General features: G+C 37.1%; 2 protein-coding genes and 1 long non-coding RNA gene across 4 annotated transcripts; 1 reads left to right on the top strand and 2 right to left on the bottom strand.

The window, feature by feature from the left end:
* Positions 1–1,296: 1,296 nt before the first annotated feature.
* LOC100875884 (purine nucleoside phosphorylase) lies at positions 1,297–11,694 on the bottom strand. 2 transcript variants are annotated; one of them, XM_003699137.3, is made up of 6 exons: positions 11,123–11,694; positions 5,649–5,743; positions 5,352–5,560; positions 4,593–4,768; positions 3,445–3,635; positions 1,297–3,297 (listed from the first exon to the last, which is right to left on the bottom strand). In XM_003699137.3, the coding sequence occupies exons 1-6, from the start codon at positions 11,539–11,541 to the stop codon at positions 3,074–3,076; spliced, it is 1,314 nt and encodes a 437-aa protein (XP_003699185.3). In that variant the 5' UTR covers positions 11,542–11,694; the 3' UTR covers positions 1,297–3,073. The 2 variants fall into 2 exon arrangements, with proteins under 2 accessions (XP_003699185.3, XP_012134662.2); XM_012279272.2 differs by having other exon boundaries at positions 5,352–5,530.
* An 822-nt stretch (positions 11,695–12,516) lies between these two features.
* Positions 12,517–17,719, top strand: LOC143266588 (uncharacterized). Its single transcript, XR_013041532.1, has 2 exons — positions 12,517–15,143; positions 15,261–17,719. It is a non-coding gene; the product is annotated as an uncharacterized LOC143266588 (long non-coding RNA).
* Positions 17,720–18,686: 967 nt separating this feature from the next.
* Positions 18,687–20,849, bottom strand: LOC100875996 (putative ATPase N2B). The gene is made up of 7 exons (XM_003699138.3): positions 20,475–20,849; positions 20,186–20,371; positions 19,863–20,104; positions 19,626–19,794; positions 19,401–19,541; positions 19,200–19,319; positions 18,687–19,131 (listed from the first exon to the last, which is right to left on the bottom strand). Exons 1-7 carry the CDS (start codon positions 20,847–20,849, stop codon positions 19,009–19,011), a joined length of 1,356 nt encoding a protein of 451 aa, XP_003699186.2. The 3' UTR covers positions 18,687–19,008.
* Positions 20,850–21,296: the final 447 nt, after the last annotated feature.

Raw genomic sequence — 21,296 nt, 5'->3', positions numbered from 1 at the left:
TTATCAGTCTTATTCTCTGAAATAATCAAGACGTCTGTTCTGAATTTCATTCTGCGCCGTCCTTCTTATACCTTGCGCGCAAACACCGTTTCACTGTCGCTAACTTCTTTCTCCAACATTATCGCGCGAAACGATAAAGTTAGAGCCAAAATACATTACACATTATCGTTGTTGCCCTATGGATCCGGTAAACGGAAGATATACAACCCCGCTAGACAGCGGGAGAAAGTTTTATCTACCGTTTCTGAAATATCAATAACTGATCCCTCGAACATTTCCTATTCCAACGGTAGAGATACTCTGTCGGTCTTCCTTCCTTCACCGAACGCCATACGGAACGTGCCTGGATGTATCCCTTTCAAATTGAACGATGCAACAATCTCGTAGAAACGTTCAGCAAGTACCCTGTTCCGGAAGATGGCACGTGTCGTTACGAGCACGGATTTACCGTTTAAAATCCAATTCAACAGAACGCGTTACCCTTCCGATAATGAAGCGGGCGCGTAAACGTGACGAAAGGGAGGCTGATACAGACCGGACTTTGCCACATTTCGAAGCAAATGTGAACTTGCTAGAAAGTAACTTTACGCGTTCAGGCTGTTGACTTTGCGAAGCTCGAGTGATAGCTTGTGCCTTGTATAGTGTTTGAAAAGGTTAGGGTCAAAGTTTGAGAGCTTGTAGTGCTCGCTTAAACAAACGAAGGCGTCTTGATCCTGCAAGAGTTATGTCGCAGGTGACAAGACTAATATTTGACTTGAAATCACACGCTCGATCACGGATAATAAATATATTTAAATCGGGTGTTCTATTAAACAGAGAAAGAACGCAGACGGTGATAAAATTTTCAAAATCGACTTTCAATCAGATTTTCCGGATAAACAGACATTGTTTAATCTGCACCATTCTACGTGTTCCCTCCATTTTAGTCTGTCTTTCATACCTCCTGTTGTCTGACTCCATTTTGCTTCCCATCCACTCACGTTTTCAGCAGGTACACATTGATTCAGTGAACGGGTTACACGATTGATCTAACGCTATCAGAGATCGTCATTACAGGTGAATCCGAGTCACCGGTGTCAGACAAAATCGAGGTCGAGTTGTTTAATTATGAATCCGCGAATCAGAGCATGAACATTCGAGCACACCGGCGAATATTTTTATCCGCAGTTCGAGAAGTCGAGAACAAACCGGCTGAATCGGGGATGTTTCGTAGTCTGTCCATTGAAACGTTTCTAACCGTGAACCCGTCGATGGTTTGCCAATATGAAAGGAGAAGTTAATTAGGTTACGCGTGCGTTTCGTATACTCGATGTATTTGTCAAAGAAACTGGTACAAAAGCAGACAAATAACAAAGAAGCGATCTCGCAGAGTACCTTCGATTTTCTCGTTTTGCTTCGAAGCATACAATTACCATTCGAGATAGAACGCCGCGATAGCGTCGAATATTTCGTGCAAATAGATGATCGAAATTGAACGAGAGTTTGCAAGTTTATTCGATTCGTATAGGTACATATGTGCATATATTAATTAATATACGGTGAGGAACTGAACAGTGAATTTTAATATAAATAGCAATTTTAATCATTGATGTTTATCGAATCTTTACAAAACCCAAAGTTCTAAACGATAGTGTTATTAATATTTTTCACAATGTACAAAATACTATTGTTTGCTATAATATTCGAACGAGTTTTCAGAAACTTATAAACTATGATCATGAGCATTAACCTGACTAGGCGCAGAGCATCCAGAAGCAGAGGGTTGAAATTATTAATAAACTTACAAGCTCCTGTTTATTCTAAATTCCTAGTTACGTTAATGATCACGTATCTTATAAAATTACGACAGATTTTACAAAAATTCCATGACGAAGAGCGGTCGCAAAAGAACAAACAGCGGCCCGTGAAAGGCGCCTTTATCCTAACGACGTCTTCCCGCCGATAAAATGGCGGTTCGTCGTCGAACGCCAAACACGTTCCAATTCTCGAGATCATCGTAGACGGATCTCCGTAGAGCGAACATTTTTTTCCTCGATGTCACATCATAATTTTATCGGAGATCGTAATACGAAAGAAGCAACTGCGGAGGATAACGAAAAGGGGGCTGAAGGTTCTGGCTACAGTATGGTGTTCGTCGCTCGAGATTTATCGAAGCTGAACACCGATGCATTAGCGATGGAAGAGCACGGGAACGAGATGAAGGTAACGAAGCGAGGGAGGAAAATCGACGAGGGTGTTGAAGAGGGGAGGAGGCATCGACCAACGTCTCCACCCTTAAACCGTTCCTCTTCTTAAAGCCAAGGAGGTCCCTCAAGACACGTAACGAATCAATTGAGACCGGAAACTCGCGCACCAACGCGTTCGCGATTTTCCATCTTACAATTTCTACGGTTTCGTGTTTAATCGTAAAACTAAGATTGCATTCTCTGACCAATTCTTTTTTGCGACTTTATTTTCTAGAAATACTCTCGAATACTGATTCTCCCAATTTTAATTTTGTAAATTGGATCTAAATTTTATGAAACTTCAACGATTCTGCATAACTGAATATACTATAATATAAATATAAATTGAAACTATAACATACAAAATTATTTGCATGATTCGATACGAAACTCTAAGTCACCTTTCACCTCCAAAAGACTTTTGGAAGCAAATATGATAAAAGCTCAAGAATGATAAAATACATTTATGTTCTTATGTTAAACACGACCTTCGCCATGGTGATTCATAAGTTATAACTACTTAACGCTTACTCCTATAAGTTTCCCTTATACCTCTAGATTTCTATGCAATGTACAATTGTTTGCTGAACAATATTTTCTGACGTCCAAAGAACGTTATGAATCGTAGTACTATTAAAGTGTATTATACATTAAAAATAGACATCTCCATAAGTTAAGTAGTAACGGTGGGAACATCATACAATAGTTATTTAAAAATGGCACAGATTTTCGACATTTAATTGTACATTGCACGTGCTATTGTTCATGGCAAATCGTTGACACCGCTCGTCCATCGAGGAGCAGGTGCGATACGAATAATCTCAAGAACGCATGAAGTATTACAGGAATCATTTCGTCTCTAATTTTAGCATGTCGCGCAGACGTAACACCATGCGCGCCACGTAGTCCTGTAGCAACGATTGTCTCGCTTTGCCCACGTCCATCACCTCCTCGTGATTCGCTTCCAGGTGATTCTCGTAATCCGTGACGCACTGATTCGTGATCAAGCTAAACGCGAAAACGGTCAGGTCACAGTGTCTGGCAGTGATAACCTCGTGGACTGTGGACATCCCTGAAAATCGTCAAACGTTTAAGTACATCGATCAAACCTGTCGTCGTCAAAATTGTCAATCAAAATGACAGATTATTTTAATACGGTTGTAAGACGCAACAAATAATATCTAATCTTTCGATTATAAAGGTTAAATATTGAACCCACCTACTGCGTCGACTCCGACCATCCTCAACATTTTTAATTCCGCCACTGTTTCGAAATTCGGACCACCCAGACACGTGTACACGCCTCTATGCACGATGTCGCTGATCCCCATCTCCTCGGCCACTTCCTGACCTAATTCTAACAGTTTCAGGTCGTATGCTTTGTTCATAGGCGGAAACCTGGGTCCAAATCTGTAATCGAAGAAAACTCGAATTTAAAAAAACTAATTAGATGAAACACGTAAATTCAGATATTATGGATCTTGATATCTGTACAGTATCTCTGAATCCCAACACCTTTGTAGTTCTATTAATCATAGACTTCGAGCAAAAGAGAAATGGTATAAATGTTGAACATTCGTGAGCTGTCAGGTCGACGAAACGGCGAAGAAGAACCCAAAGAAAAGAAGACGAACTAAGCAGAAAATAAAGGGAGATCCTTAGGTAAATACGTCAATCAGATTCTTTGTGTCGTCGAGTAAATAGTTCATCAATCCGATTCAACGGGTTGTTCCGATGAAACAGATTAATTTTATTCGTTGGAACGACCTCAGCGATCTCTCACGGCCACCCTTGCCTCCGTTTGCCCTTAGGGTGGGTTCTTGGAACGTCGTCGAGCTGTGCAATCCGCGAACGTCGTCGACGACTTTCCTTCCGGAAACGAGCCCGAAAGCGTTTGTCGACTGGAAGCGGATTCAAATTCATTGCCGTTCACGCCGCGTCGTGAATCCCACCAACCCTCTTTCTCAGTCATCATTTTTTTCCCTTATTTTTCTCGCCGGTTCGCCCACCTCCCCCACAGTCCTCTTTCTTTTTCTTCCATTCTTTCTCTCTTTTTTTAATAAAGTCGAAGCGTTTCTATTCCTAATTGTTGGGTCGTCAAAGAAATCGTGTTTGCTCTTTGTAAACATAAAAATTACACATCAGGAGAAAAGCATGGTAAGCTTCCCTTATTTTCTTCCTGAATCGCCACATTTTTCTCTTCTTTAAAACCGAGATGTATTTCGAATTTTTAAATCACAATGTTTACTGTACAGCATAGCAGAAGAGGGTGGTTTAATAAAGAAACATGCAAATGTGTCACGACATCGAACGAAGCGATGTGAGGTTTCATGAAGCGACGTTTCGGGAGAAGCAGGAAAAATGTACCTGTCGTCGTTCGGTCCTTGAAGAGGGTTATTCCCCGCAAAACCCATCATGTTCACGTGATCCTTCACCATCATAATGTCGCCAACTTTGTACGTGGGATTTAGTCCCCCTGCTGCATTTGTCGCGATCAGATGGGTCACCCCGACCAGCTTCATAACTCTGACCGGCATTGCGCACTACGTGTGGAACCACAAATAATAACGATTATAATAATCATTAAATGGCGCGATAAAAACGCAATCTCATTAAACGATGTTTTGGTTCACTAAAATGTCGCTGAATCATGGATCTATATTCGTGCGTAATTGCGGTTCACGAAATTGATAACTCTAATTCCATTCGGTGAAATGATGAAGAGATTAACGTCGGATATCGCTATTCGTTTTTCAGAAAATATCGAAATTTCTTGAAAAACGAATTTAGATAACAATTGCGTAGATGGACATCCAGAATTTATTTTTATGATGATAAAGTCGTGGTTGTTGCAGTGATAAGTGGATATGTGACCGTTCAGAATCATGCGTGGCCATATATCCGGAGAGGTGAATTCAATTTAATTGTAGATAGATAGGGAATTCGATTAAGGTGACTTTGTGTATAATAAGACTGTAAATATATTATATTCTTGTTTAGGTAATTCGATCACCTAATTTTGTTGCTTGTGAGCAGTTCAAGGAATTGGTACAAATTGTCATATAGGCAATTTAGCGATCACACATCCGAATATCACTGCGGATACAAAGTACAGTCATCACCTACCTTCCACAACGGATAACCCTCGTAATAATGAAACCTTCCTTGCATGCACATGACCGGTACACCTTGCAGATAACCGAACACCATCTGACCCGTGTGACCCTTGACAGTGGAGACAGGGAAATGTGGGATTTCGGCGTAAGGGAAGCACTGCTTGTCCTCGAGGGATTCCGCCAGTGAACCTGGACACAACTCGTTTTGCTCATTTGCTCCTGTTCGGGAATACACAAAACAATAACTGGGAAAATGCGTGTCTTATCTACAACGTACGAAAGCCTTCAACGTTCAGAAATCACTTACCCATTCCGGAACCACATATTATCCCAATCTTTGGCCTTATCTTGACGCGATCCAGGAGATATTGTGCTGATTCTTGCAACGCCTCGAACGAGTACCTAAGAACAAATATCAACAGTGACTTACTCGATAAAATTAATCGATTTTGCAAGAACCACCGTGTTATGGGTTCAAACTTATCGAACGTACTCGAGTGAAAACGTATCGATTCGAACGTTTCGATAAATCTACCGAAATAATACCGGCATCCAGTGATAATCCAGACGAATTACGTTAATGAGAGTGTAACAAGGAGCGAGGTGTAGGGAGAACGGCCAGCACAATTTCACTGGTGAAAACTATCACAAAACGGTGCAGTTACCTGTTAAACTGCTAACAGACTCGAATAGTGGCGGATTTAAGCCGAATGTAAGCTTCAAGGGTATTACAAATCATGCATCGAAATACGCGGCGTAACGTGTTTATGACTGTGTACGTGTGCCGTGCACAATCTCGTATACCGTGTCCGCCATTCACGCGTACATGCGCTCTGAACGCGCCCGTGAAACGGCTACACGCACAGATGCACAACTAGAATTTCTACGCATTCGACCGAATAAACACGGGTCTACGTAATACCGCGCGAGATGCAATTGAAAATTACTTACAATTCCACGCTGAATTTTAATGGACCCGGGTACATTTTTCTCTGTCGCAAATGTTAACGTTGCGAGGATAATTGATCGTCCGTCCAAGAGATAAGGTACCGTGTACAATGATAAATAGTCAAATTTGTACTTTTTCATAAATTCAATATCATTTCGGACATATCGCACAAGATCTCTTTTTTAATTTTACAAATTTTGGATCTCACAATTTTGTCCTATTACGATCAAAAAAAGAATCTTTGCTCTATGATTGAAAATTTAAAACCATTTCGAAACGGAAGCAGACACCATAGCGAGAGCGTAACGGTTACGATAGGGACGCACGTACGAGCCTTCATAAGGGACATCGAATTATAACGCGGTGAATACGGTTGAATATGCATCCGCGCCGTCAATACAGACAGGGCCGAACAGTCGTATTCAACCGCGAATCTGAGAATTGCTTCGCAGTCTAGCCCTGGCATCCCATGGAAAAGCTTCGATATAGCCGCGGGTATGGCAAACGTCATTAGACCAACCGCATTCGCGGATGCTACGTCGTAAAACGGGATTGTACGGTGGCCCGTTATGAATGGCAAATGTGAGGTCGACGATTATTATAACGACGTGAATGCGCATCGCTTCGGGCTATCGCAAGGATTCAATGACGCCTCCTCGATTTTCGCTACAATATCGCTCGTTCTAATCCCTATTGTCGATGCCTAACGCAGTCGGAAGCCGCTCCAAACTCTTTCCCCTTTTTCCCTTCAATCTTGTCGTGTTTTCATTCTGCTCCGAACGATTGACAATTAGGAATATAGACGTGAATATAGCTAGAGTTAGAAGTGCAGGAACGGTATAGGGATTTGGAAGTGTGGAGATCTAGGTACACGTGATACAGTGGTACAGTGACACATATAAGGATATGCAGCTAGTATAATGATGTACTAGAAGTGCAGTCATTTATGAGTATAAGGTGTGGATAGGATGGATGAGGAGTGGGTGTGAAAATACAGGAATAGAGGTACATACTATCTCTGGAGACATCTCAACATCTGGAGATGTCGAAGTCTAGGTACATGGTCATTAAGGAAAATCAAGGTATATGCAGTGTTCAGAATATAGATATGTACATGTAGGTTTCCTATGTCCAGAAATAGGAATTTGAGAAAGTAAGGACCTACGAGTATTAATGATGAATAGAGGTACTTATGGACAAAGTGGTTTAGACTTAACTAAAAATAGTTCATTTGAAAATAACAGTTTCAAGAACATTGTTATGTCATTAAACAGTGTTCTGTTATATATTACAGCTCGTACTAAAGCTGATAGAAAAGTGTTTTTATGACACCTTCTTACAAGTCCCCTCCGTTCTCCAAAATTGAAGAAGTCACGCGAGCGACTCATTACAGCGATTGAACAAAAACTTTAAAACTCCGCAACTTAAAGAGAAGAGATTGTATTAAGGTTCCCCAGACATTCCCTAGACTAAGGATACTCGAAGTTCACAGTGTCCCTAGACACCATAGCTCCTCCAAGATTCAAACCACACCCTTAAGCACAGAAACCGTACATCGCATCCGAATGTACGCCGACATAAATTTAAAGTTTCACCATAAGAAACTTCGACGAGATTATACCAAATTCTCGTAACTTTTTACTCATACTTTTCTATTCCTGTCAAGGGATCGAGCATTCCTCGGCCGAAGTCTTACCTGTTTATCGAATTCGAGAATACCAGAAGCGATCGGACCAACCGCGTTCCTAGCGAACGTCGCTCGTGGAAACGCGTCCCATTTTCTCGTCGTGCATTTCGCGAAGCGGATAAGAGCACGACGCGGCGGAAAGTCTGGAGAGATCCGGGAAGATCGGGGCTGCCGTTTGAAACGAAACTTTGTCGGTTTTTCGCAAGAAGCTTAATGCCACTGGGATCTCTTCTGATTCAAGTTCGTCGTTCAAGAGAAAGAGGAAACAAGAGAAGATGGAAGAATCGAGGCAAAAGCGAAGCGGAACACACGGTGAAATATTAAATGAAACGAATAAAAATTCATACAAGCCGGAATGGAATGGGGAGTGCTCCTAAAAAAAAAGAAACAAACTGAAAAGACAGGGAACTGCAACTACATTACGCATTCCCTTTTCATATTTAATCTCGCTCGGTTCGCGGCTCTGATAATTATCTCGAATCGCGCCCGAGTTCATCGTCGATTGTACGTCCGACAATCTCTCCGAGATTCGAATCTTTCTAAAAGTACAATGTCGGTCATCGATTATCGATACGGTCACGAACGTGTTAATTTATTTAACAAAAGGAATAATAATTATGAAAGTAATTAAAATACTTCCAGAAGGAATTTTATTATTTTTCTTTAAACTTTTTTCTTGCAACTGGCACTGACAGTTTGGAAAATTGCTACGAGTTGAATCGCGAACAAATTGAAACTCGATGAAACACGTTCAGACATTGAACGATTCTAAACGAATCCTAATGGAATCGTGAGCGGAACATTACCAAGAATTATGATGTAACGAATTACGAAACGAAGAAGTTGCGAGCGGAACGCTACAGTTTGTGGAATCCAAAAGACACCGCGGCGAGACATAAAGCCATAGTGTAGCAATTAATGTACTTGAAAATTGTTGAGAAAGAAGTGTTCATTAATACAAACGGCAACCGATCCGAAGTCGCCGTTTGCCGGAACGTCAACGTCACATCGCGCTATTACGTTTAATTCTTGTTTGTGTTTGAACCGCGGTTCCGTGAGTTTCGCACGCCCTGTTTGCTCGATTAAACCAACAAAATCAAAGTATGAACACTGGAAACTTCTAATTGGACGGTTCGGAACTTGCAAGCTCCCTCGTAACACCCCTGACATGTTTCAAAGGTATTACAAGCGGAGAAACATAAAGCAAAGTCAAAGACACGAGTCAGATTTTGAAAAACCGGCTACGATCAACTAATCGATTCTGCACGGACAGGTTGCATGTTTGGACAGACGATATAAATCTACGTTTAATCGTCGAAGTTAGATCAACGTTACAGAAAGCTCGGGTAAACTCGATGGTAAATTGCTTCGGCGTTACTCTTCGTCGTGTTTCTCGCGAACAATTAACCACGGCACGGTAAGTATTAAACAATAAAGCGCTTTCTGTTTGAACGGGCTACCACTTAGAACGAGCCATTAGCGATGCAAACAGGAGCAACTTCGCCACGAATTTTCCATACTCTTCGCTTTCTTCGAGTTTCCACAACTTTCTTTAACTCTTTGAAAATCGACCTCTTTGTTAAGAAATCAGTTAAACGATCAATCATACACGAGATTCGATAATCGTGCACTTCCGTAATTATTTGAAATCGATACAGATAAGGTAGGCTTAAGATAATGACTGGTTCCAGCGAAAATTAATCATACAAGAAAGTTTAAATGAGTAACATGTATCTGGCCTGCATTTCCTCGTTGTTTACTGATTAAAACTTTTGTAATTCTGGTTTGAAGCAAGCCGTTCGAGTGAACTCGCGAACTTTTCTGATGTTAATGAGCGAGAAGGCGAATAACCATGTACGACTGTTGCGATGTGTTTTGGCGAATCGTGTTTAGGCTGAAGAGTGCCTTCCGGAACAACTTTTAATTTTGAAATGCGTAAATTCTCCAAATAAGTTTCGGTTGATATTATTTTAACAATTCACGACAGCTCGCTGCGTAATGATCGTGTCATCGACCGATCGAAATAAACTCATGTGCAGTCTGTTCACGGACGAATATGCTCCACTTCGTTCATTTAACACGTTGGCCATTGTAGAACCATTGCTGATTGGCACTTCGTGTGTAACCTAATTGAATAATTATTTAAAAAAGATATTCGAGTGCAATTACTATCATTGATATTCAATTTGAAGGTTAGGTTCAGTCGGGGTTAGGTTAGGTCATTGACTGAAAATTGTAATGAAAACTGTAATTGAAATTCTTTATACTAATATTCACTGCAATGGACGCATAAAAAAATTAAACAATCGAATTTTAAATGCAATTATAACATTTTGTGCTGCACAATCGAAGCATTCTGCAGAACTACGTTTACATTAGATAACATTTATTTGATCGATCAGCAGGGTCAACATCGGATTATTTAATCAAGAAATTTACATTACAATCCCGTGGTCTGACATTTTTATCGTCTTTTTTCAGTCGCGATGATAAATCGAGCGTATTAAATTCATGTTATCTTTCATAAGAACAACTGTTAATCCATCAAAATTTATTCCGTTTTTATTGTTTCCTGTATCACTGTTTGTTTTTAATCGCGATTTTTTTTTTGCCACTTACATCACTTGCACTGTTTGACAAGCACTCACGTTGCTGATTGATGTATACAAATTTATTCACTCTATTTGCATTTCAATTTCATTTTTATATTCTTTTTTCATTCGGAGCTAGTGTAAAACAATGCGTCTACTGTTCCATCGACTGTCAGATACAATGATTGTTTTTCGGAAACCTGCTCGCTTTGATGGGTTATGTTAATCAAGGTTCACTATCCATAAAGAATTCGGACTTTAGAGACACTTTCGAAATATTCACTCTTTTATCTTAAGCAATACTTCACTTTCGAAATAAATGAGTTAAAAATTAAGTTGTGAAACTTAATTAACTTGTGCAAGTTAAGAATTATTTTAATAATATTTTTACTGTAACTAGTTGGAATTAGTTAATTAAATTAATAGTTTCTTTAATCAAAAGCAAACAAAATCTCAGTTCAAATAAGAATCTTTCTTAATTGAAATTTTGTGCGTAAAACTTTATTTGATCTAGCTTAATATGAATGGTTCTTTAGTATCCAAAGGAAACTTACGCGTTCTGATGCACATGTTTGACATTCGTGTGTACGAACTCGTTATCCGCGGGACGTTTCAGCGACTGGTAATGATTATGCCCATTGACACCATCAAAGTCCGCAAAAGGCATGTCTGATGTAACAGATTCTAAACGTAGCACCTTCAAACAGACAAAGTACAAGAAGCACAAAAGAGAGAAGAGATCTGTGAATGAACTCGTACAACGTTCCGTGTATCGCTCGTATAAAGAAACTAGTAACGGCTGCGAGCAGAGTTGCTGCTGTTTTATACGGAAACTCGGCCTCCTTGAAAAAAATCCGACCGCCAACGAACTGGCCAATCGTTTTGGACGTTTGCTGGCTCTCCCTCCAATCCTCGTGTTGATTGAGACAGTCAGAAAGTCGCTAGGAGGTAGGGGCACGAGATGATAACCCATTAGAAGTTAAATGCTCCAATTGCCACCGCTGCCTCTGAGTTATTTGTTTCATGTGACAATAAAAAACGCCGTGCCGCGAATAACATCGCTATTGTCTTGTCAAGGCTTTCTTCTAGGAGGGTCCTACCTATCAGATCGCGGAGTCAACAAACTTTTCATCAAATGTACCTTAGACGACGTGAAAATGCACCCAAGCTAATTACTGTGAATTTCAATTTGTGTTATCGGCATGTGAACACTGCTGCAATTTACTAATTGCTACACAAAATTTGAGATCACTGGCTCTACGATACACAACACGTAACAGTTTGCTATATGTACAAGTATATAGGACAGTTAATTTCTGTTGGCAACTGTGTAGTCTGTCGTTAAAATCGAATTAAAGTATGAGTCGACAGCATCATATATCTTATTAAAGATTAATTTCAATGCATAAATATTCAACCGCATTCGTCCTCGGAAAACTCGTACACCTCGTTTATAAGCAGGAAGTTTTCTTCGATAAACAGTAATCTTCGATTATGATACTTGTTCTCGTTATTACAATCCAAACCTGTTGCTCCGCTGTTGAATTCTTTCTTTCGTCATCGAAGGCAATTTCCGTCATGCTGACAATCTGTTGCACGAATTCGTCCGAATATTAATTACAATTCAATCGTGTTCCCGGCTCGAACGCCTCGGAGGATCCAGTGGCAGATTTATGCGCCGGCGATGACACGTGCAGCAATTTGCGAGGAATTTTGGTCGTGTGTGTCCTGCCAGTGATAATGTTCGATATCTCCTCTACAAATTACTTCCAGTTTTTACTGGAATAATTATTATACTAGTACCGTTATTATAACACAACTTGCATTTATAATTGTTAGTCGATAGTCTAAAATTTGTCCCGTTTAAATATGTTTTTATAATCTCGCTGTTGTTGCGGCTCCAACAAATACGGCATACGTAATATTTTTAATCTGGTATTAATACCAGTCATTATGTACATTTCCATTTCACAAATATATTTGCGTACTTATCCCCACTTTACACGTCCACCCACACAGTACACGACACATACGTATATTGATAATTTTATCATTTTACAATTAATACTTGTACTTTTACTTTTGCAAAATCTATAAATTATATACATATATCACTAGAAGCATATGTATACCTCCATTAATAATTTTTATTATTAAATGATTTTTTTTTATGAAACAGCTCTATCAAATTCTACTTGTACATATGTCACAAAAGCATATGTATACACATGGCACTAAAAGCATATGTATACCTCCATTAATAATTTTTATTATTAAATGATTTTTCTGTATGAAACAGCTCTATCAAATTCTACTTGTACATATGTCACAAAAGCATATGTATACACATGTCACTAAAAGCATATGTATACCTCCATTAATAATTTTCATTATTAAATGATTTTTTTTTATGAAACAGCTCTATCAAATTCTACTTGTACATATGTCACAAAAGCATATGTATACACATGTCACCCAAAGCATATGTGTACATATGTCACTTAGCAATTATGATCACAATCCACATACGTAAATCGAAAGGCACAGAATCACAAGATTTCGACGTTGTCGCCAGCTCGATACAAGAACGAATGAACACCGCAAAATGTTTACATTTTGACACGAGAATTTAATCATGCAGTTATCAATAATTGCCAGTGAATTAATCAAGGTACAGACTTTTTCTTGAACACATGTCGGCTTTATCGTTACCCCCCTGCGATCAACAGCCTTCCCTAGAATTTTTCATACAATCCTCTTTTTAACGTGATATTACGTTATCGGAGAACGGATGCACACTCTGGTAGGCTTTCTTTAATTAAGAATAAGGAATAAAGCATCTCCATGTATTTTCCTAGAAAAAATGTTGCCATTTTATACTAGTATAAAGTATACGATGTGTAGTAAAGATAAATAGATGTAGTGAAAGTTATAATGTAAGAAAGGTGGTTAAATATATTTTGTAAGCGGCGTATTTCGAAACCACTCGGTATATGGCCCACCCCAAAAGAAGTCTACGAATGTACATGTTTAGAGAACGAAAAGTACTCGTTTTGTAATGTAAGATTAATGTAAGAATAGTTATAATGTAAGAGAGGTGATTAAATATATTTTGTAAGCGACGTATTTCGAAAGCACTCGGTATATGGCCCACCCCGAAAGAAGTCTACAAATGTACATGTTTAGAGAACGAGAAGTACTCGTTTTCTTGTAGTTGTTCAAGGGGCAGACAACAGATATCGGGTGGAGAAAAATGAGCCGTCTTAACGAGGGTTGAGTTCGTTGAAACCCTTCGTTTTCACGGCCATCATTCTTAGTTATCTGAAACTTCCGGTGTAAAGAGGGCCAGACAACATTTCGACAGAGGTGTTCAAATTATTGAACCGACCGAAAGAATTCTTTTGTGTTTCAATTGAAGGGTTCGGGAAAGCTCGTCAATTTTAAAACAGGTGTCCTCCGCAATTTAAAATATTACTGATCGAATTATTATTTCTTAAAAAAAATCTATCATTATTTCTATTTCTAGTATCTTTTAAAAATGTCTAGTACGCAATTGAATAAATTTCTAATTAATTAGTTCTACAATGTGTAGAAGCAAGTCTTGTTTTCGCGAGGAAACTTGATTGCTAATCGGTAAACTATTTACAGTTTTGTTGTGACTTTATTTGTAAACTGTCAAGCGATGTTTCATTGGCAAAACAGTTTTTCTTGCATAACATTGAGATTACGCAGACTCACGTGACACAATCAAGTATAGAGGAAAAAGAATCGGTGGTTAGTTCTTTTGGTACCAATTGAAACGACATGTTAAAGGAATGCAGGGTTTCGAATAAACAAGGAAAACAAGAACTTTTTAATCTGCGAGCTAATTTTAATCTGAGTTTATTTCGATCCAATTTATTCCGCCACAAAGTAATGACTGTGCTGTATTAATGAATACTCATCCGGATTAGTTCCGAAATAAAAATGATTGTACAATTGTGTTTCAGCGCTCGCTACAAACGTTACAGTTTCTGAGTTTATAGAGTAATTTATCTTCGGAACGACTGATGTAAATAACGATGATGCAAGCTGTTCGTTTTCTTTCACATTATTTCGTTTGCAATTTTAATTTATGAATGTAAAATTAGTGAAGACCGATAATCGTTGTCTCCATCGAAATTCATGAAGTTGAAGGATCGATAAATAAAAGAAAAAGAAGGAAAGTCAGAATTGCGAATTCTTCGCGAACTGAAAAGGTGAAATCAAGCTGCAGCTTGCAAATTACGGTGCAACGATGGTCGAAACCCGCGCAAAAGACCAACGGAAGCTCGAACGGACTCCGAATTCAGTTTTCACCGGTCGTCCCTAGTGGAAGCGGAAGCTACTTTGCGATGCAACGAGTAATGCATAATTTCGCTGATCGTCCACAAAGAACACCTTCCCTTTGGTCGTAAACAAATTCCGACCCGAAATACCAGATTTTCAGCAGCGTCGAACTTTCCTAATTGAAACTTCACAGAATGGAGAATGAAAGAAGTCACTGGAACGAAGAAGCTAAAACCATTTTTGATTATTAAGATCCTCTCTTTCAATGTAAGTAGAAACATCAAAGTATGCATTAAATATTCTAAGCAATCGATTTCCTTGTAAATTTTCAAATTCGAGGTTCATTTGCAAGGCATCCATTTTTGAAAATCACTAATATTTCAGAAGCTTCGAGGCTTCTCCCAGCGTTCGAGTAAAATTCAAAGTGATTCGAAACTTTTTCCATACATATATTTATATGCCCATCGCGATAACTTCGACGAGGAATCGATAGATAGCTATCGATAATCCTCTAACGCCGTATTGTGACGAATTTTAATTTGTTTACACGCAATATTATAATGGAACCGGATCGTTGTCGAACAAACTGAACGGGGAATCGTGCAATTGACTGTTTGCTCTCGAAAACCACTCTACGTGCAACAGTTAACGAATCTACCGTGCACATAGACGGGAATAGTTGACCGATTATTCTCGAATATTTCATAATTCTTCGCGCCTCCAGGGAATTTCCTCTTCGGCGACCGTCAGCCAACTTTAATCGAGCATCGATAAAAACCGACGATAGATAATTGCTATTCGGGTCACGAAGAACGAATAATCAGACAGTGAATCGTATTCTTTTCTCCTTTCTCCGTTATCGATTACCGTGATCGATATTTACGGTAGAATTCACTTTGAGCGCTGAAACGAAACTGATTCTCAACGTGTCGATGGAAATATCCACCAGAGAAATGTTTCTTTTGCTACGTTTATTTCCTTTGTTATCGTTTGACGCGACTTCTACGTCAATCGTTTCATCTGCAACAAGTTCCGAAGCTGGTGAAATAACAGGAAAAAGAATGGTGGTTTAAATAGAATTGCGAAACAGATAGCAAGATGATTATACAATGTATAATAAAACAGAGTAGTGTAGCACAATAGAATAATACAGCATGTTTGATTTGCTGATTGATTGCAGAGAAAGACAGAAATTCTGGAAAGATTAATCGAAACATGATGCTCGACTTTTCATCGAGCAATGCGTGTTATCGTACGACTGACGAAACTTGATTACAAATAAGTTATGCGCGAATAGTTTTTACACAGAAACTATCGTAAAAACTACAACACGATTATAGTTTATTACAACTACAGACTTATAATTATACTTGCACTTTGACAATTTTTTATTCGGGCTGACCTCTCCCTTTTCTATTTCATCATCCTAGAAAACTCGAATCTACTAAAATGTTCAAATGGACTCGCGAGGTACTCAAACCCATCGCTACACGTCAAATGAACATAAATTTTTTTCGACACAGAACGATAAAATTATCTGGATAAATTGTTTTGTTTCGCGATACAAATATTATTGTACAACTTACGTATTACCGACAGTACTCCCCTCGTAAGCTGTGCGAATTTTCATGAAGCTTCGCTGTCGCGTTTCATAATCGATACAAGAATAAAATATGTATTCGAATAGTGACAAATATTTTCATTTTCTACTGATCGTAAGTTGCGAAGTTTACTGACGATTGTACGGTCTATGTATTATTGCTTTAATCGCGAAAGATAAATATAATAAGCACGGCATTACGAAATTTCTCGACCCTCGCTGGTGTTCGAGAGTGATCCGCTGGGGTTCCCTTTTATCACTGACCTCCAATAAATAACTGGAGAAAAAAATTTAGGAATACAACTGTATGTCAATATCGTAGACCTACTCTATGATCGCTTTTCTATAATATTGCGAACGCGTTTTTCGAAAGTTTTCATTTTTATCGATGCGGAAAACAAAATCGATCACGTTTATATCGTTTGGTTTAAATTTTTAAGTAGAATGATATAACTACGTAATTTGTCGATAACATCTTACTATTACGAAGTAATTAATGCTGATTACTGAAAATATTATATAAGCCTCATTTTTACACGCTTTTTTAATTTCATGATTTGTTTGAAAACAGTATCTTTCGCGCCATCTGCTGGTGAGCGGTGAAAGTAGAGAAATTAAAAATTACAATTTGTAAGGTAAGATTTTAGAATACAATAAAATATTTAATATTGTAGAGAATTCGTAGATGTATAGATTTTAATGCAAATTTTGCTTTCATTCAGGAACTAACTCCTTATCACATGTGACATTATCCAAACTAGAATAAGATAACAGTGCCACGGTAGAAATTATAATTGACCGAGCGAGCGAAACTCTTATACTTGACTTTGCAACTTCTTTGTCCGCGTTTTTCTTTTGCACCAGTCAACCAATTCAACCGGATGACACGGTTGACTATTTTTGCTTTAGCGTGAAATTTACTCGCTTGCTCAACATTGTTAGATTAGGCGCGGAGCGCCTCAATCAAACAGACCTAGTATATATTATAGAATATAAATTTTTAACCATTCTTAGACAAATTCTAATTAGCCTGTTTCCGTGTCACGAGTCGCCATCTAGCGACAATGTACGGGAACTAACGAAACTACAGTTTCAAAACCGTGTAGTTCACCCTGTTCGCCGGAGAGATGGCGCCACTTGTTTAATTTTAATAAAAATTCAATTATTATTGATTTTATTGGCTTAATTTACTATAATATGCATTAATGTATATATACATATAATAAAAATATTTAAAAATTCATATTTTTTAAATTTTGTTTAATTTGCTGCATCATTTTCAGAACAACCGATCGTCAGTAAGGTAGGAAATGACACGAAAATGGTACAAAACTTTTATCGAATCGCCAACAATCGTTTTCACAGATATTTCCTTGTTTATAAAAATTTGGTGTGAACATCGGAACATGATATTATTCCAAAGTTTCGCCAAAATTATTATAATTCACCCTTGAATAACGAACGTATGAAGGGTGTATTTTATCCTCGGATACGTGAAGCCTTTTTTTGATTAAAAACAAATGTAAATAGTTGTACTAATTGGCTCTAATTTACCAATAAAAAATGTCAAAATTTTTACATTTATCGTGATATTAATATATTATTTGTCAGGTTTAAAATCATAGTTTATGATAAATTGAAAATTTGATTCATAATGAGTATCTTACCAATTCCAAACGTGCTGTAATTTCCATATTATAATATCAATCTATATAGAGGTAACAGAATATGCAGAATCTTTCCCTGTAAATAACACTTCTATATATTCAGACCAATTGACCGTTAGTTTATCTCTCGTTACGCAAGCCTACGCACTATAGTATAGTCGAAGCTGGACTCCCGTTGATGACAGCTTAGCAAATTAAAGAAAAAATATGGAGTGTTTAGAATTAAATTATGGATCAACTTCGTAATTACTTCTGAGTGGTATGATCTTGGCAATCGATAATCTTTGCAAAAAGTTCATTGCTTGATCGATAAGGAACTCTGAAAGATAAATCAATTTCACGAAACCTTTTCATCGAATGTTTCAACCTTGATAGATTATTTTTTTCTCGGTAAAAGCGCTGACCATATTTGTAGCGATTTTACATGGCATGAAAGTGTAGATGCATTTGTTCATACAAAAGCTCGTTACTTTACCACTTAAACAATAATGAGATGAAATATGTATAGATATTGTGAATGTAACTACAGATAAAAGAAACATATGCGTGCTGAAATGAATTTTATTACCTTCATGCTCGTTAACGTCTTTATGACTATAATTACCTAGTAAATTTTAGCTTTTTAAGCAGAATTCAATAACAAGAATTCTTTATTACTGTACAGTGAATATAATTAAATATAAAATAAATAAATCAATAATGAGAAAAATATAAATATTTTTTTGATAAAAGAATCTGATAACGTCTCCATATTAAGATGGTTTCCTCCCACAAAACCTATTTTTAAGAATTTATCATTTACTAATTTACATGAATAAATTACCAACATGAACTACTAAAATTTCTCTCTTAATTTCAATTAACATTATCTATAATGTTGCCACTGTTCCCAGTATTGTGCGGTTTGCATTTCGGAAAGTCGTGATACCGTTCGATCGAAAGCAAAAAGTTCTTCTTCTCCGGTAAAAAGATTGGATTTGTAATCATCCTGTCAATGATAGAAATTTACAAAATTGCAAATAACATTTAGAAACAAATTTTCATTATTCCACTTACTGAACCATGCGATATTTTGAGATCATCCATTAGCATTCGTTTTTCATCCGTATATTCGCTGTCACCTTCTGGTATAAAAAGCTGTGTATGTGGTACAGCAGCAGATATAACAACCCTTACCTAACGAATTTGATTCACTTATGTAATACATTTCTGTGATATATTAATTTATCAAAACTTTACTGTTAATAACGATCTTACCTTGTTATCATACAATGTATCAATTAATGTAATAAATCTCCTTGTTTGAGATTTAAATCGAAAATCTAATTGTGGTACATCTCTTATAATAATTGTGTGAAATATTTGACTTAATTTTAAATAGTCACTGGCTCCAAGTGGCTATAAAGTTATATTAAGTTAAAAGCCCAAATACCTTGTAAATCCTTAACATTACTTATAATGAAAGTATGCAAAATAACTTACTCTGTCACATAACTCTTCGAAAGTTGAATCTAGCACTTGACCACAAGTTCTTTCAAAAGTAACATTACGTCCTCTTATGGAAAGAGTACGTGATCTTACAACATCATTTTCCTTTGAACATAAGTATTTAAATACTTTATCTACATCGCTTACAGCATCCTCTCCTTTACTAAAGTTGAATTTTTTTATAAGTAAATACTTTATGTAATAAAGTATCCACAAACATTTTTTACATACATAAAATAGATCTTTTCGTCGCTAAGTCCATTTTTCAACCTGTAGTCTATACCCGAATCCAAAGAATGTACAATGCAATAAGTTTTTAATACTTGTATAAATGGAATAAAATTTCCTCTCTGCAATCCATTTTTATATAAATCATCAGGTGCTCTATTACTGGTTGCAATTACTATTACACCATGATCAAAGAGTTCAGTAAACAACCGTTTTAATATCATCGCATCTGCAATATCAGTTACCTATGATGTACATATATATATTTCAATTAATACGTGTCTTATTTAATTTTATATGATTGACTATATGCTTTAGAGTTAAACCTGAAATTCATCGAAACAAAGTAACCAAGCTTCGTCAGTAATAGTTTTGGCAACTGGTGGTATTGGATCAAATGGTTGTAGCTTTGTACTGTCAACATCTCTTACAATACTTTTCTTCACCTCATGTACTTTATTATGTACATCAGCCATAAAGGCATGAAAATGAACTCTTCTCTTCTTCTCGATCTAAAATGATATATCTTTACATTATATCAAACAAATTATAAATCATACGAATTACAAGTACACATATGATTTTTCACATGAAATAGTTGTGGAAATTACAAACCTGACAACATTCATAGAAAAGATCCATCAACATTGTTTTACCTCCTCCTACTGCTCCATAGAGATATAATCCTTTCGGTGGTTGCTTTCTTTTTCTTCCAAGCCACTTGTCCAAGACACTAAATTCTTCTGGTTTATATCCATTTATTTCTTCATAAATGTTTTGCAATGTTTTAACAACTTTGGTTTGATGTTCATCTTTCATTAACTCTCCTCTTACAATTTTATTATTCAGCCTAACAATTGGCCCATCTTTCATTTGGATAATATCAGCAACATATCCACTATTTTGTATAAAAACCAAAGGTTGAAGTCGCGACAATAGATTTGGAAAATAATTCTGATTAAGAAATTTCTTAGAGAGTAAAGAAGTCATTATGGAAAATGTCCTAAAGAAAAGGTCATAATTTATTACGTACTGATTGCTTAAACATGCGCGTGTTATTAATCGCCAAAGATATATGCTTACTCTTAGAAATAAACAATTTACATATGTACATTTGATTTATAATGTTAATCTAATAAAACATAGGAATCTTTGTTCATCAATACAGTTGCAACTACCAACATATTTGATTCAATTTTACATTAGTCAGTCATATGCTTTAACCTTTACATGACATATGAAAATGTATTATACGTATCTACCTTAGAATAGGATACGCATGCCAAGAAATTTAGAAAGTATATAGCATAATATTCAGGTGTTAATAACTGCATAAGTGAATAGTATATTCAAAGAACATTAATCCTCCCGTTAATTTCCTTGTTATCACATTGTGACTGATGCTTCTTCATTATTTTGAAACCAACGAAAAGAAAT

Source organism: Megachile rotundata, chromosome 2 (assembly GCF_050947335.1).
Source record: "Megachile rotundata isolate GNS110a chromosome 2, iyMegRotu1, whole genome shotgun sequence".
Taxonomy (NCBI): Eukaryota; Metazoa; Arthropoda; class Insecta; order Hymenoptera; family Megachilidae; genus Megachile; species Megachile rotundata.
This window is presented reverse-complemented; position numbering and strand designations above follow the sequence as displayed.

Excerpts from the sequence above, each read along its gene's own strand:
- LOC100875884 (XM_003699137.3), bottom strand. The coding sequence starts at position 11,541 with ATGGGTTATCATCTCGTGCCCCTACCTCCTAGCGACTTTCTGACTGTC. Across the intron at positions 3,636-4,592 it reads CAAGGACCGAACGACGACAG|ATTTGGACCCAGGTTTCCGC; the intron begins GTACATTTTTCC and ends CTTCGATTACAG. Across the intron at positions 3,298-3,444 it reads GGTCGGAGTCGACGCAGTAG|GGATGTCCACAGTCCACGAG; the intron begins GTGGGTTCAATA and ends GACGATTTTCAG.
- LOC100875996 (XM_003699138.3), bottom strand. The coding sequence starts at position 20,849 with ATGACTTCTTTACTCTCTAAGAAATTTCTTAATCAGAATTATTTTCCA. Across the intron at positions 19,320-19,400 it reads ATACATTGTATGATAACAAG|GTAAGGGTTGTTATATCTGC; the intron begins GTAAGATCGTTA and ends CAAATTCGTTAG. Across the intron at positions 19,132-19,199 it reads TCAAAATATCGCATGGTTCA|GATGATTACAAATCCAATCT; the intron begins GTAAGTGGAATA and ends TATCATTGACAG.